The 15,462-nt window shown below is 39.5% G+C and overlaps 1 protein-coding gene across 2 annotated transcripts in view; it reads left to right on the top strand.

Moving 5' to 3' along the window:
* Positions 1-15,462, top strand: part of LOC119559777 (neuroligin-3) — an 81,643-nt gene that overhangs the window by 56,784 nt on the left and 9,397 nt on the right. Inside the window, exons 5-9 of one of the 2 annotated variants that reach the window (XM_037872856.1) lie at positions 11,892-12,167; positions 13,392-13,589; positions 14,185-14,454; positions 14,500-14,577; positions 15,322-15,358. In XM_037872856.1, coding sequence (XP_037728784.1) covers positions 11,892-12,167; positions 13,392-13,589; positions 14,185-14,454; positions 14,500-14,577; positions 15,322-15,358 — 859 coding nt within the window. Of the gene's footprint in view, positions 1-11,891; positions 12,168-13,391; positions 13,590-14,184; positions 14,578-15,321; positions 15,359-15,462 lie in introns of both variants that reach the window. The other variant, XM_037872855.1, reaches the window with a different exon arrangement.

Raw genomic sequence — 15,462 nt, 5'->3', positions numbered from 1 at the left:
TCATTTTGCGTAACTCCTTTCCTCGAGACAGATAGTCACTCCTCCGTGGGGATTGTGTCTGCGTTTGTGTTGCTGATTGTATTTGCTGCTTGCGATTGCAATTTCCTAGGCTTTGCCAACACACAAACACACAAGAATCTACAATAACTCTGGAATAACTACCTACAAGTGACGATGGAAAGCCATAAATATGAGCAGAAAAAAGCGGCTGGCAGAAAAAGGGCGTCGGAAACTTTTGTCAACTTTGTGTTATAAACGAAGCGCTTGACTACATATTGACTTTAACTGAAAGCGTTTACGTTGATTGTATATGTGAGCATATTTATGTGGGGCTCCGTGTGTTATTACACTGAGAACATGATTTCGGCCTTAATTTCCTTGATCCATTATTTAGGTAAAACTAGTTTTAGATGATTTCCGGAATACCCATCCTTCTGAAAGCAATAATCAAATATAATATGTAGGTTGTTTATTGGTTGCTGTTAAATCAATATCTTTATTTATAGCCTTAACCTCTTGTCATTGAGAAACGAAGAGAACAACATTATAAAAATTGTTAAATTTATGCGTTTTTTGTTTACTTATTTATTGCTTAATTTTATTTTTTCTGTGTAGCTGTGTGTTTGTCTCTTTGGCTGTGTGAACGAGGAGCGCTATCAATAAATCTACAATATGTATGAAAAGCAAAGTCTCTGCTGATGGCCGCCATTTGTGTATATGTATGTTCGTAGATGTGCGCGTGTGTGTGACATTTCCCCACTTTCTTCTGTCTTTCACTGTTATGAAACAATGTCGCATGACACTTTTGACATTTTTTCATATTTTTCGGAAATATTATTATACTCTTTTCCATGGCGATTTTTAAACACGGTGACCGTGGTGTAGACGGTTGTAATGTTTTCGCGAGAGTTGAAAAATTAAGAAAAGAGTTTCTTTCAGTTTGCATAAAACATGTAAATATATTTCAGAAAATGGTCAGCAATGGAGTCGCTAATAGCTAAAGGAGCTCTAAATTATAAGTTCGATTTTTATATAGTGATTACCCGGTATCTCAAAGTCGTGACTCTCGACCAAAGTGTTTCATAACTAAAATTAATATAAAGCTAAATTTAAGTAATTTGTAATGTAATTTGTAATTCTGCTGTGTCTAACTAGTAACGATTTGTTTTTTAGTTTAACACTTTATATAAAACAAAAATATGAAGCAGGCACGTTCTAAAAATTCATATTCTTCCCAATTAAATAAATAGATCGTCAAATCGCAAAATGTTTGACTCTTTCATTTTGTAGGGCACTTTATATTCGAAGCCGAGTTTGATGCCATTCTGTGTTTTTATTTATATTCCCTTTTTTATACAAATTTAAATATTCAATATTGACACGGAAAATTGCTCTTTTAAAGAGTCTGCCTTATTTTTAACTCCGCCCGAAAATGCCTGTCCGCCACCCAAAAACCACCTTGTGAAATATGTATTTTTGTTTTATCAACCCGGGGTTACCCACACACACATCGACACACACAGCGATGCACACACACACTGTGGCAGTCCGGAACACTCAAAGCCAAAGTATAAAATATGCATGAAAAATTTGTCACATCTCGGCGAAATGGTCAAAGAGAGTTCACCTTTTCAATGGCCACTTGACCCTCGAAAGTGAGCCATATACATATAGTAAGAACCCAAGGCATTGAATTTAAATTGCGCATTAAATGTGACCAACAGAATTTGGCCATTTCGGTGTGTACGGTCATTTTCCAAGAAATTGATAAGTCAAAGTTCATAATTGGCTTCGTACGCCTCCACCTCTTTTTGGTTTCGGGTGGTCAGTTTGGCAGGCTGCCCCAAAATAAAAAGGAACACTTTTCCAGAGTGAGTAAAGTGTGTGTGCGGGCAAATTGAAATGGAAAATGAGCCACACTAAAGCAAATAGGAACTTGCAAATGGCACAAAGTCCGTCGAAGAAAGGCGGAAGGTAACTTTCATTGCATGCACTTGAAGCGTTTCCCCCAAGACATTTCCTCGGGAGTTCCTCAACGATTTTCTATTTATTTCCCTGTGTTTGTGCACTTAGCGTGTCACAGGCTAATTACAGGGCGTTATACTGACTGCCGTTTTGCATGCTAGCAGTGCATTAGACACATACCCACGAATTTGTAGCGGCATGTCTGCAAACACAGAAGAGTCTCAGCCTTTGACCTCTGCCGACCGGATAAATGAACAGTTGACTTATGCCTTTTGGGGTATTGCTTAATATGTGTAGCAAAAAAATTACCTAAGACTTCCTGCCCACTTTGCATTGCCAACTGCACGCAAACTAATCTCAGTTTTAGTGCAAACAAAATTGCAATTTGATAGTTTTGCGGGTAATCAAAGGAAGGAGTGCCAGGAATTGCCACCTTTGTAGGTTGTAAGTCAAAAGTTTTTCGGATTGTATGACTTCATACCATTTATTTTGTGATTTGCATTAATTTGTACCTTACTTAGTCTTAGGCCCCAAAAAGTAAAGGTAATTTAAAAATTATTTGAGATATTACATATAAAAAAAAGTTCAATTATGATTATTTATGAATCATTTGGTTTATGAAAAATTAAATAAATTCATAGGGTCAAACTGTACATATTTTTAGTACTTGTTCTTAATGGTTTCATTATACAAAAAGTTAAATGGAAATTAAAGTTCTAGACACCAAAAAGTATAGTTTTTAAATCATTAGTTATATCACAAATGCATCTGGTAAGAATTAGTTATTTCTGGGACTTATTAAATGGTTTCCTTATGAGCAAAGCACTCAACGTATTTCCTTCTCTTCGTGCCTAACTCAATCGTTCAAAGTGCTCCAGCTTTCTTATTGATTAGTCTTCCATGAATTTATAAAGACAAGTCGTTTGGCTTCGTTAGCCTCCTTAAATGCCACGGACTTTCACTTCTCAGAACAGCCTTAAATCGACCTAATCGATTGCATAATCAAAATCAACTGTCAAACGTAATCTAGAGATTTCGCCTCGTGATTCCTGGAAGACACGGATTAAATTGCCTACGAAAATACTCTCCACTGGCACTCGAACACTCGAAATCCAGGACACTCGGAGAGCCGGAGGATATCACACCACACATTGTCATTTATTACCTCCAGTACACTTGACTGCCTAACTGCCAAACGAGCGTGTATAATATTTCATTATAAATTACACACGACTTACGTCAATTTGTTTTCGGTGGCCAAACAAAAGTGAAGTTGGGCAGGATGGCAGGCATCCCATAAGTAAGCCATCGCGCACACACTTACGCTCAACATATGACGGCTCAGTTTATTAGACAGCAAAAACGGAAGTGGCCATAATTTACTAACGAAGCCATAAGAAGAAAATGGCCGGGCAAACAACGCACACCCACACATGGCCGATACAAAAAGAATGGCAGCCGTAAAAGAAAATTTATCAATCAAAGATGCCGGAAATGGGGGCGGGGAAGACAAGACACGCTTTCGAATAGTTGTAGCAATAGACATAAATTTGCTACAACAAGGAGGGCGAACTACTTGATGGCCATTAATATTTTGACAATTTTTCGCCATATCTTGCGGATATTGATGATGCCGACGATGGATGAGTTTCTGTGCTTATTTGTTTATAACGCATACGTCATGTTAGTTATTGATGAGCTTGCCATGTGCAGGCCATCAATTATGTGCGGACTTTCCCCTGCGACGGCACAAACTCAGCTGGAGTCGTTAAAATGCAGCATAAAATGCGAGTAAGAAAGCCCCAGTGTAAATAGGGTGCGCATTATGCATGCGCCCTGGTGTCCCGGGCACAATGTATGACACATTTACGGAGCTGCAACAAATGCAGAAAAGCAGCGCATTCGAGAATTGTGCACAAAATGTAACTGGAACGCAATTATGTGGCAGATTCTCCACAGCCTCCCCCTTGATCACCATAAATTGCAATGGGTCCGTGGGGAAAATGAGGAAAAGAAAACTATTAAGGTGGCGCAGCACTTGCTTCGATTTCAAAACGACTTCCAACCAATTTCTATTCGCCATTTTTTTCCCAGTCCGCAATTTTCTTAAGCAGTTTTACGCCTGAACGCTGACATAATGTTGTTAACCGATAATACGTTGAAATTGAAAAGGGAATCGAAAAGGAAGGAAGGGAAAGTTGGAAGGGGGGAAAAGGGAGCTAGAAGCTGGCGGAGGAAAAGCGGACCCAGCACAGCAGGTCCTGCAGTCGCAGTCAGCGGCAAAGCCACACAAAATCTCTCACGACAAATTGCATATTTCAATTTGCAACAACATTCAGGGCCAGGAGCCACATCGAGTCTCCCTTCTGGTCCAGACATTTTTCTCCCGCCCATCCAGCCCCCTTATCTTCCCGTACCAGCTCCACACTTGGGGAAAATCCCTATTAAAGTAATATAATAAAAATCTTGAGTTAAGAGAGAGCTGTCTGGGAATTTTCTTTTTAGAAATAATAGGTTAATAGCCTCTTAGTCAAGGCACAACAAATTTTACTTTTGAAAAGTTTCTTGTCTATCAATCCTAACAACAAATACATAAATAATTTTAAGTATTTTGATAAACTTTTTTGTTTAATTGGAAATGTTAAAACACTGTAACACTTTGATTTTACTAAGATAAACAAATAAGAATACATTTTAAAGTTGAAGGTTGTCAAATATATTTAAAGAACTGAAAAAAGAAATTAAGTGTTCTGGTTGCCAGATAGAAGATAATCTTAATATATAGTATTTCCACAAGGTTGGTAAAGCAATCGATAGCACGATCGGTATTATCGATTGTTTTAAAATTTTAAAAACATCGATGGCTTGGACCTAAAATCGATAGTATGGTTTTCGAAATATGTGATATGATTTTGAAATTCTTTTTATTTTTGAGGAATAAAAAGTGTTTTAAGTATATTTCTTAGAACACGGCGGTGTTTTACACGTAAATGTTCAATATTTAACTTCGTTTCATTTTAAATGTGTAAAGACTTAGATGTTCTTTTTTCCTTCTATGTAAGCATTAGTTTGCAAGCATCGATTTTCACTTTTAGTTTTCTTTTTGTTTTATTAGTTGACTTTTAGTCACTGTGGTCTTCGATAGAATCGATTACATCGATAGTGGCCACTATCGATGGCTAAAACTATCGATTTACGTATTTAGCCCTTTCGATTTTACTAGAATAAGTATTTTCCTGATATTTTGTTTCCTGTGCACAGCTCCTTCTTGAAGGGCTTTCGTTTCGCCCACATTTCTTTTTTAGAAGTCAGGTGTCTGCCGCATATTGGTTTCGTTAAAATGCACTCTCACCTGTGCACTCGTATGCAAAACGCCGGGCTGGCTGGTTTAAGCCGGAGTTAAGCCTGTGCATGGGTTAAGCGGTAGAATGCATTAAGATTAAGTGGCCCGGTTCTGTTTCTGGCCCGTGGGATCCCAGATCCCAGCCGCCCTTTCGATCGACTCCCCTGGCCTGCAGTGCAATTTATTACGCATACGCAGGGTGGGGGATGGTGAAGATGGCTTACATTAAGTCGGTACATGTGTTTAACTAGCTTGCAAATGGCAGCCGGAGCTTCTTGGGCTAACAGGTGCTGCGCAAAGTGGATCGTTAAGAAAGCCCGAAAGGCCACTGATTCGCACCAGTAACATTTTCGATGACATTTCAAAAGAAATTACCATTTACGCTCGGATTTCCATTTTTTGCAAGGGCGAGTGCAGGAAAAAAATTGGGGAGAATCTCACACAATGCGTTTTGAGTGAACGTGTCCGGGGGCATCATAATATTTTACATTTTTATGAAGTGCCAGACGCTGCCACAGGGCCAAGGCAATAAAAATCGTATTTTGTGGGTTGTAAAAGTTCAGCAAAAACCAAAAAAGTGAAAGGGAATGCCAAGCAATGTTGGCAGCAACATTTTCCATTTGCATTTGACTCGTTTCGTTTCGGTTCGTCTTCGCAGCGCTTTTTCTTTATTTTTTCTTTTAATGATTTATCGGCGTTTAAGTGTGGCGTGGGCCAAGTGACGCATCGTAAAGTTTTCCACTCTCTGTGTGCGCCTAATTTAATGCAACAATTTTTTCTTCACACTTGCCTGGCGCTGGCTTTCCCCGGCATTTTCCTGGACCATTTTCCCGTCGCATTTTCCTCATTCATTTCGGGCTTATCAGCGAGGAAGCAAGGGGCATTTGTGTGGGTGAGGGGCCAGGAGCACGTGTGTGTTTGGGTGTTGTGTACATGAATGTAAATTGAGTTTTGGCGGGCAAAGTACTTTGTAATTTATGGCGTGCAATGTGCGTAAGGAGTCACGTGATAACTTCATACTTTCCCGCTCCCACAGACGCATTCATATTTCTTTTACGAGCTTTTATGTTTTTTATTTATGAGTGTTTAGCCGCATTTTGCATGACGAAATCATAATTTCATCTCTCCCCGCTTTTGACATTTCGCTTTGTTTCCTGCGTTCGGTTCCATCCTATATATTCGCCAAGTACGTGCAATATATTAAATGCCGAGACTTCATCCGTTGGGTTTATTAACATTATAGAGCCACAGATTACTCCAGATTAGATGGCTCATTTAGGACGGAATTGCCAGCTTTCCTCCTGCAGCCGCTCGGAATTTAAACTTTAACATTTTCAATTTGCCTTGGAACTATTCGAAAACTTTCTGCTCATACAATTTGAGAAAAAGTTGCCGTCCCGAAAACTTTAAGTTTGAATGACTTTTTGCATTTACGAGTACATTTGCCTACTCACTCATGCAGTTCGAGACAAATACTAAGTGGAAAATCAAGTTTCTCCGCCTGACCACAGGAACTTTAATTGGTATTTGAACCAATTGACTTTTGGCCAACAATTTTTTGCAAAACATTTTCCAGCTTTCCACACAGTATAACCAGAAATCCCCATTTATATCTTGTCTGCGAACTGAATTATTCAATTCACTTATCGGGTTTTTACCGAGAAAAAGTTACGAACTTCATGTGCTCCTTTTTTTCGGAAAACCCCAAACATGTTTGTGTTAATCTCCCAACACCACTTAAGCCCCATAACGCAGCCAACAGTTTAACAAGCATTTTAAAACTACAGGAAGGGACAGGAAAACTGAAAAAATATCGAAAATATTTGCAACCAGTTTCATTTATTTGCTGGAGCTGAAAAGTTTCGCCGAATCGAAAACATAAAAATGGGAGGAAAAAAATAAACTTAAGCGAAAGTAATAAACTACAAAACCGAAAATGCACTCGCCACCTAAAAGCAGGAGGACGGGGCGAAACAGTTCGGGACAGGTTTGGTTCAGGAGCTAAGAGGACCAGCAGCTCGGCCATAAAGTGCAAAATGTCGAAAAATAATGATAGAAAAGGAAAACTTACGTGACCGTAACTGTGTCACCTGGATAACTCAGGGCCCGGCGAAACATTCCCACGAACCCAGAACCCAATGAACCTTAAATTGAAGACACACACCGCCCCACAATCCTGCAATTTATTAAATCGATAAAAACGAAAAACAGAAGGTATAAAAAATGCCAGGGAAAAAGATTGATGGAGATGAGGAATTTGTTGAATAAAGACTTTAAACTCGACCTGTGTCAGTATTAAAGGACATAAAAAAATAAACGGTAGGATATACTAACTAATTTTAATAATACCTTATAAGAAATAATACCCAATTTGTTACGGTGGAATTTAAAAATATGAAATATTTACTTTACTCAAACATTTTTGACTTCAAAATAAAGCAGTGTTCTATTGGCAATAGAGAAACTCTTATTTTGACTTTAACTTTCTTAAATAATATATTTGTTTAATACAGTTAAATAAGTCCTCTTGACCAGAAATTTCCGTACTTGAAAATATACTTGGTGTATAACAAAGGACGACACTAAACTTGAAGCTCAACGAAATGAAATTTTCTCACTACAACTACCATAAAACGAAATGAACTAGATTTTTTGCAGCATCTTCCATCGAACACAAGTAGCATTGTTTGGGAGCAGGAAATGAAAGGGGTTTTCCAGGGAAAGAGGAAAGTCGGGGAACTACGACGACAATGCGACTGCCAGCAGGCCAAGCAAAATGAGCCGAGGATATTGATTTCACCTAGTTTTTGGTTGCCTGAAGGCTGTTTTCAGACCCGGTTTCCTCTTCTCCTCGAGCTTTTAGTTTGTTACTTTTTTGTTTATTGAGTTTGTTTTGGGTGTGAAAGTGTGTACCATAAAACAAGCAATACAATATTGTGTGAGCATACTTGAAAATGAATTTCAATAGCAGCAACTTTATTATCAACAAATTGCTCTACATACTCGAGTGGTTTGTCAACTAAACTTTGTTTGCGGGAATTGTTAAAGCAAATGTGTGTACACATAAAGTGAGCTCAGAAAACCAGTTAAAAATATCCTAAATAAAACAATAACATATTCATAATATATTTTAGCAAACTATTAAGGCAATAAGGCAAAAAAAAAGTCAGACAAAACCCCATTCAATTTCAATTTGAAGCATTGAACAATTTAATATTTTTAGCCTTGACTATATAAAAAAAAATTTAAATTTAGTTATCCGTGTAAAGTTTTTAAAGACCCGTTTTCACATATATTATTTTAACCAAGCTTTCGATCAAGAATTATTTTACAATATTCTAAGAAAATAGGTAATTTTTAGAATATGATATGACGGAACACACAGCTCTCAAAAAACGATAGTCTTATTTGAATAATTTATTAAATTTTCCCTACATTCTCTCCTAGATTATAAAATGTAATCCAGCTTAATGCCTTTATCCGTTCCCAGTTGCCACATTTTTGAGAGTGCTGCCTTAATAGTGTCAATCACTTTAGTTCCATTTAGTGGCACACTGCCAGAATTTGGTTAAATGTCGCTACAAAATGTGTGCTATTAGACTGCGGAAAAGAGAAAGCACGCATTTGCCACATGCTGCAAGTATGATTAAATTTATGCCAGTCAAAATAACACAGAACTGTCGACACTGCTCCGAAAGACGGCAACTCCCGGCGGCAACTTTCAGACGAGACCTCCTAAAAAGTTCACATCCAAGTTGTGATTTGCCGGTCGCAAATAAATGGGGCTGACTGACTAAACGACAACCCGAGCATGTAAATTAAAACATGTTCAACTTATTAACAAGCACGACAGTGGGCCCCGAAAGTCGCATTAGTTTCCGGCAAACACATATTTGTAGTCGCGTTACTACAAAATATTTACATTTGCAAAATTATGCGGAGCAAACTTTTTGCCCAGCACCCAGCAAAAACTATTGTACAAGTTTTTTAAGGCGGGGCAATTGTGGGGAACCCTGCTAAACTTATGTCTGTCGGCGATACACCGAAATAAAAGAATGATTAGGAAAATAGAACAAAAATCATTCACTTAAGCAAAACTTTAACTATGTAAACCTAGAGTAAAGAACATCCTAATATCGTGTATACCAAGCACGTAAATGTTGTATTTGCCCCACATCATTTCATTGTAGGTCAAGAATATCTAGCATTTCTTTAAGATTAAGTATCTTAAGTACTTCTTTGTTCTAAGTGCATTTGTGTATGTGCTGACTTCTTCTCGGGGGCAGTCATAAAAGTTTAATTCCTTTTTCTCTGGTTGTTGTAAGTAGCATCCCCCGGGGGCTGCAACTTGCAGAAAACGTCGCCATTTTTGTTGAAATGACAACAAAAGTTTTCTGGCCGGGTTTTTGTGCGGGTGGTCGGAAGTTTTGGAGACAAGTTTTAAATGCTGTTTGCATGTTCCGTGGCTTTCCCTTCACTTCCCGTTCTGGGGAGAACCTTTCTGGCCTCAAATTACTGTAATGACTGAAGGGGGGCTTTGCATTTTTGCGGCCTTCATGGAATTTATAGGTTTTTACGGCTGAAAAGTTTCCTCGCAACTAATACAGAAATTTTTGTCAATTATGCGGTGTAATTTGCCGAGATAAACTGCTATGTTCTAATTTGCCAAATTAGTGAAATGTTTAAAGTACTTGGTCTTTACAAGCAGCTTATGAAATCAAAGTGTGTAAGCTGATATGGCATATTTGAAATTAGTTTTGAAAAGTTTCTTGGCACTGTGAATCTGTAAATTATCCCAGCTATATAACATTTTACCGAAGTATCTGCGGTTAAGAGAAAACTCATTGAATTAGCTCGAAATGTGAGAATTGTGACACTGCTGTGACATCGAGGCGAGAAGATTTTCCATAGATATTGACATTGGTTTCCATTCGGTGGCACGTTAACACACAGCTACCGACTCACAGTGGGTTTTGGCCAGGTCTCAATAGGTATCTATCTATATATGGTGTGGATCCCCTCGATTCCTTGCCCGGGGTCCCCACACGTGCCACGAGCCATTCTTTGTTCGCGCTATTTATAAAAGTCAGTGACACAGTAACTTGCTTGCCTCCTTTGGCCTTTATACGGTGCTCGTTTCGCCACTTCTTCTAACTCTTGGTAACATCCCCATACCCACCCAAAGACCCCATCGCCTCCTCAACTCTTTTTCCGCTTTGATAAGCAGGTTCTTTTGTTCCAGCCAGGAACTTTCTATGTGGGCAGCAGGCGAGAAACCCATGCTCATATTGCTTTTGTTATGTTTGTTGTTGTGGCTTTTGTTCGGTGGGTGGTGCACTGTGGGTGGTGCAGAGTGGGTGGTGGGGCGGCTCCGCCTGATGTTGACTAGCTCAGATACAAGCGTGTGCTCAGATACATGCGATATGTATCTACCAAAGATGCAGCTGCACAAACTCTGCTTTCCTCCTCGTTTCCTTCTTTTCTAAAGATAAATTTATGTTTGCATTTTGCGAGCGATTTCGTGTTCTTTGCTGCAAAGTGAGTATAGTTTTACTTGTAGATGGCCTTAAAGTGATGTCTTACTTTTTGAGGCAGTGTACAGTTTTAAAGCTAAGTGGGACTGCTGTAATAGTGATATCAATTTTTGCAAAATTATTGCTTTGAAATCTTTTTATTTATAAATATACAACTGAATGTTGATTTTACATCCTGCATTGATAGTAAACTTCGATTTTAGTTATTATGGTCAAAGTGGCAATCTAAAAAGTGATAATACCTTACTCCTTGAAGTGCTTAAAATACACTTATCCTGTCTAGATGGCAGAACTTCTCCGCCCTAATCCCCAAATGTGCGTTTCCAAAGGCTCACACTCGTCTTAGGATTGCATCACACACACACACGTCAGCAAAAAGGGATCAATGCAGCCCCCTTTTTTTTTCTTCTTAAGGAAAAAGCCTTTCAATACGTAAATACCTTAAGCTCCAAAACGTGTCGGTTCCGATTGGAGTCCACTAGACCAGGAGAGCCTGCGATGACTTTGGGCTTTCGTCACACAAGCCGAAAGGGAAAAGAGTTGTTTACTTCTAATTTGGCTATTTTCGAGGCTTAGACGCTCATTTGTCCCTGAGTCGAGTCAATAGAGGTCTGATTTAATACCTTGTTTACCCGTTTTCCAAGGCAGACTTGATTAATGGTTTTGGCTTTTCAGCTGGGGGTTTAAAGGCGCAATCCGTGAATCTGTTCGCCCGCAATTATTTCCCTCATTGCAAGCTTGAATTATTTCTACAGGACTTCCGGCGGAAAGACAATCAATTTTTGCTCTCCCATGTTACAATTTACTTCCATCATTTGCTTCAATTGAGCAGCTGTCGATTAACATTTCTTTTTCCTTTCGTTGCACAGCGAAAAACTCAAAACCATCCTTGTCACAAGTGGAAAAAAGCCTATGTCTAACATTAAGTATTACAATATTTAATTAAGACATACTTTCTCATAAGCCAAATAAATATTTTATTATTAATTTTATAAAATGGATAAAGTAAATTAAATTAAAAAATGTTGCTTTCTCTTTCTATTTTACAGTCGGATCGCGTGACTCCTCGGGCAGTTCCTCGGCCTCATCCGCCGGCTCCTCATCCTCCTCGTCCTCGGGCAGTGGTGGCTCCAGTTCATCCTCCTCGTCGTCTTCGTCATCCTCCTCGTCGGCTGGGAGCGGAGGTCCTGCCAAGTATCCTGTGCTGGTCTTTGTGCACGGCGAGTCATATGAGTGGAACAGCGGCAATCCCTACGACGGATCGGTGCTGGCCAGCTATGGACAAATATTGGTGGTAACCATAAATTATCGCCTCGGAGTGCTGGGTAAGTGCTCCACACACTCGAATCCTAATGCTAATTGATATGCCGAGTGCATGACCGAAAGGACGAAGGACTGCCGGACGGACAGGCAGCGAGGTCGGTGCAATGAGGCGGACGTGCGCCAACCAATCGACCCCTCAGCCTTTCAGCCTTTCGGCCAACCTCCTTGCCCATCCATCGCAAAAGCTGCAACATCAACTGCACTTCCGCCGTAACAACTGCAGCAGCTACCAGGCGTACATTTATTCCATAATCTAACTAATTTAGTTACAGTCTGGCGCAAAATTCGCCAGCGGCACTGTGGATACTACATATAGTAGAGTCCCTAAAGGGAAGTGAAAAAATACTAAACTTTGTCCTGTGTATATTTATAAAAAATGTTGGGTAGAAAGAAATATTTTATAATATTTAGGTAAATCATTTTAACCATCAAAGCTCTGCCTATTTCAACTAATACGCATAGTACCTTTTTTAAAACTCAGGTTTTCTAGTGCAGAAAAATCAAACAACTTAAGCATAGCAAGTTTTTTCTAAGAAAGGAATATAATATTTGATTTGATTTATATGTTTTTCAGATGGGTAAATATTTTTTATGTTCATAGAAGTTATTTACTTGTAAATTATTTTATTGAAAAAAACTCCATAAAATTAAAAGAAATGGTTACTACTTTGTATAAAAAGTACCTATACATAACTAAGTTGTATTGTATATACATATAATGGTTTGAGACTTAAAACGCCCTTAGCTTCATAATTCATATTATGTCTATTTTTCTTAGGGGAATCAAAGATTCTAAAAACCCTTACCAATTTTTATTGTTACAAGCGCCTAATATTTCCACTGTGCGCTGCCCGAAACACTGTGTAAATTCAAATGCACAGACGAAATTAGTGTGACCTCATTTGGCGCCTGCCACCATTTCTTTCTGCCTTTCGCCCCCTTCACTAAGCCAGCCGACCCCTTCTGCTGCTGCTGCCGCCGCCTCTGTTGTTGCAGAGGAAACGGAAGTGCTGACATCATGATTTGCACGCGTGACTTTGCACATTTTTGCGCGCCCGAGAGAGCGGGCAAAAAAAGAGTGGCGTTTGACATTTTAAATAGGCAACGAGACCGACTGACTGACTGCACGACTACGCGGCGAATCGATTAAATTTCCATTCGCGAGCCAATCAGGCGGCTAGGAAAACTGCTGATTAAGTGCGGGCAAACCCGGCAACTATTTGCAGGCTTTCTGAATGCCAACACGGACCGCTACTCGAAGCTGCCGGCCAATTACGGCCTGATGGACATCATTGCGGCGCTGCACTGGCTCAAGGAGAACATCGTGGCCTTCGGCGGGGATCCCAACAGCATCACCCTCGCCGGACACGGAACGGGGGCGGCCTGCGTCCACTTCCTCATCTCGTCGATGGCCGTGCCGGAGGGTGAGTACGACCCCATTATCCCTCTGACGGTACAAACATACTGCAGTTGCAGGACCCCATCTCATTAGCCGTTCGCAGGGAAAAGAAACAGAAAAAAGCCATTTTGCCAATTTACAATTTATTTACACTATTATTATTACTCTGAATACTAGCAGCTGTCATATAAAATATATACTAAGTAGATAAATTTCTTTAAAATATTTTTCATAACTACATGTTTGCAGTTTTGCAACATTTTTAATAGTATTTCTGTATAACAAAGATGTTTGAAAAACTTTTATAGTTACAAATATTTTTGGAAGAGTCATATCTCATCATATCAAATGAAATATTTTGAAATTAATGCAAGACGTAGGCTGTAGCGACTAAAATAAAATAATACTTTAGAGTTTACATTTCCATAAGTTTTCCAGGCTTAGAACCTATTCCTCTGTTTATCGGAAACGATAAATATGACACTGGAATACATTTTGGAAAAGTTATATAAAGGGTTCCCACATAAAAAACTCATCTGTCGTGCTCTTTTGATAAAGCTTGCCGGCAATAAGTATTCATCCGATTTCTTTCTGTGTACTCCTATACTCCAATCCTCAAGGCCTGCTCTTCAATCGAGCCATCTTGATGTCCGGCTCAGGCCTGGCGCCCTGGTCGCTGGTCAGCAACCCGGCCAAGTATGCGGCCATTGTGGCCCACCACGTGAACTGCGCCTCCGACCTGCCGCACGCCCACCTCATGAAGTGCCTGCGGGAAAAGACCCTGGACCAGCTGCTCAGCGTGCCCATCCGTCCGCCGGAGTTTGGCTTTGCCTTCGGGCCCAGCATCGACGGAGTGGTCATCGACGGTGGGGACTACGTGCCGCCCGCCCCCGGATCTCCGGCGGCCCAGGCCCAGGCTCAGGCATCGACGGCCGCCGGAAATGGGCTGGGCGGGGAGGCGGGAATCGCTGCTGCCGGCGGTTGGGGAACGCCCGGGCAACTCGAGAATATCGGTAAGTTTTGAAGTTGGCTTCTGTGCCTATTTTTAATGGATTGGATATTGGACTTTTGGCCCTGCCTTAAAGTTTATCACTCATACGCCATGTTACCGATGCTCATATATTTTATTAACAAACGTTGGCTTAGTTGGCTTTTATTTACATGAAAAACGTACAAAGAACTATAGGGTTTTAATATACAACAGCATGCATTTTATATTAGGGTGAACATAATAAAATACTTTAATGAAATTCATGTCGCTGAAACAAAACAAAGTTGTTACGAGTACTTCTAACCTGGTTCTTGCCAAATCATTAAAAATATTGCAAGCCATATTATTATTATTGTACTATTCATAATGCGTAGTTAAGGCTTTATAGTAAAAAAGAAACATTTAAAAATGAGTTGTTGTTTTATTATGTAATATAAAAAAATGTTTTCAGTAATTGTGTAACGACAATAATACAATTTACATCTACTAATAAAAAGGGTTAGTTAAATTCATAAAAAAATGTTAAGTACATCTGGTTGCGTTTTTCGTGTACTCGCAAATTACTTTCATTTCCTTTGCATAATTAAAATAAATTATAATGCAATGGTTTTTTCGCTCCTCCATTTTTCTCCCCAACGCGATTCCAACGGCTTCTGCCGATGATGATGATGATGATGAAATGATGTTTCCTCACACATATGCCTGCACGAACGAACAACAACACACACGTTTTCACAACATGCGGCGGACTTTTTAATTAATGCAGTATTAATGAGAAAAACTGCCATTAACAAGTTGTCAAGGTAAGTTGGGCCAGGCCAGCAAATGCTTAATTATTTTTACCTTAACTCTTACCCCGTACACATATATGAAGGATTACACTAAGAAAAATGTATTAAAACTTCCC

The sequence above is a fragment of the Drosophila subpulchrella genome, unplaced genomic scaffold (genome assembly GCF_014743375.2).
Source record: "Drosophila subpulchrella strain 33 F10 #4 breed RU33 unplaced genomic scaffold, RU_Dsub_v1.1 Primary Assembly Seq354, whole genome shotgun sequence".
NCBI classification, from domain to species: Eukaryota; Metazoa; Arthropoda; class Insecta; order Diptera; family Drosophilidae; genus Drosophila; species Drosophila subpulchrella.
This window is presented reverse-complemented; position numbering and strand designations above follow the sequence as displayed.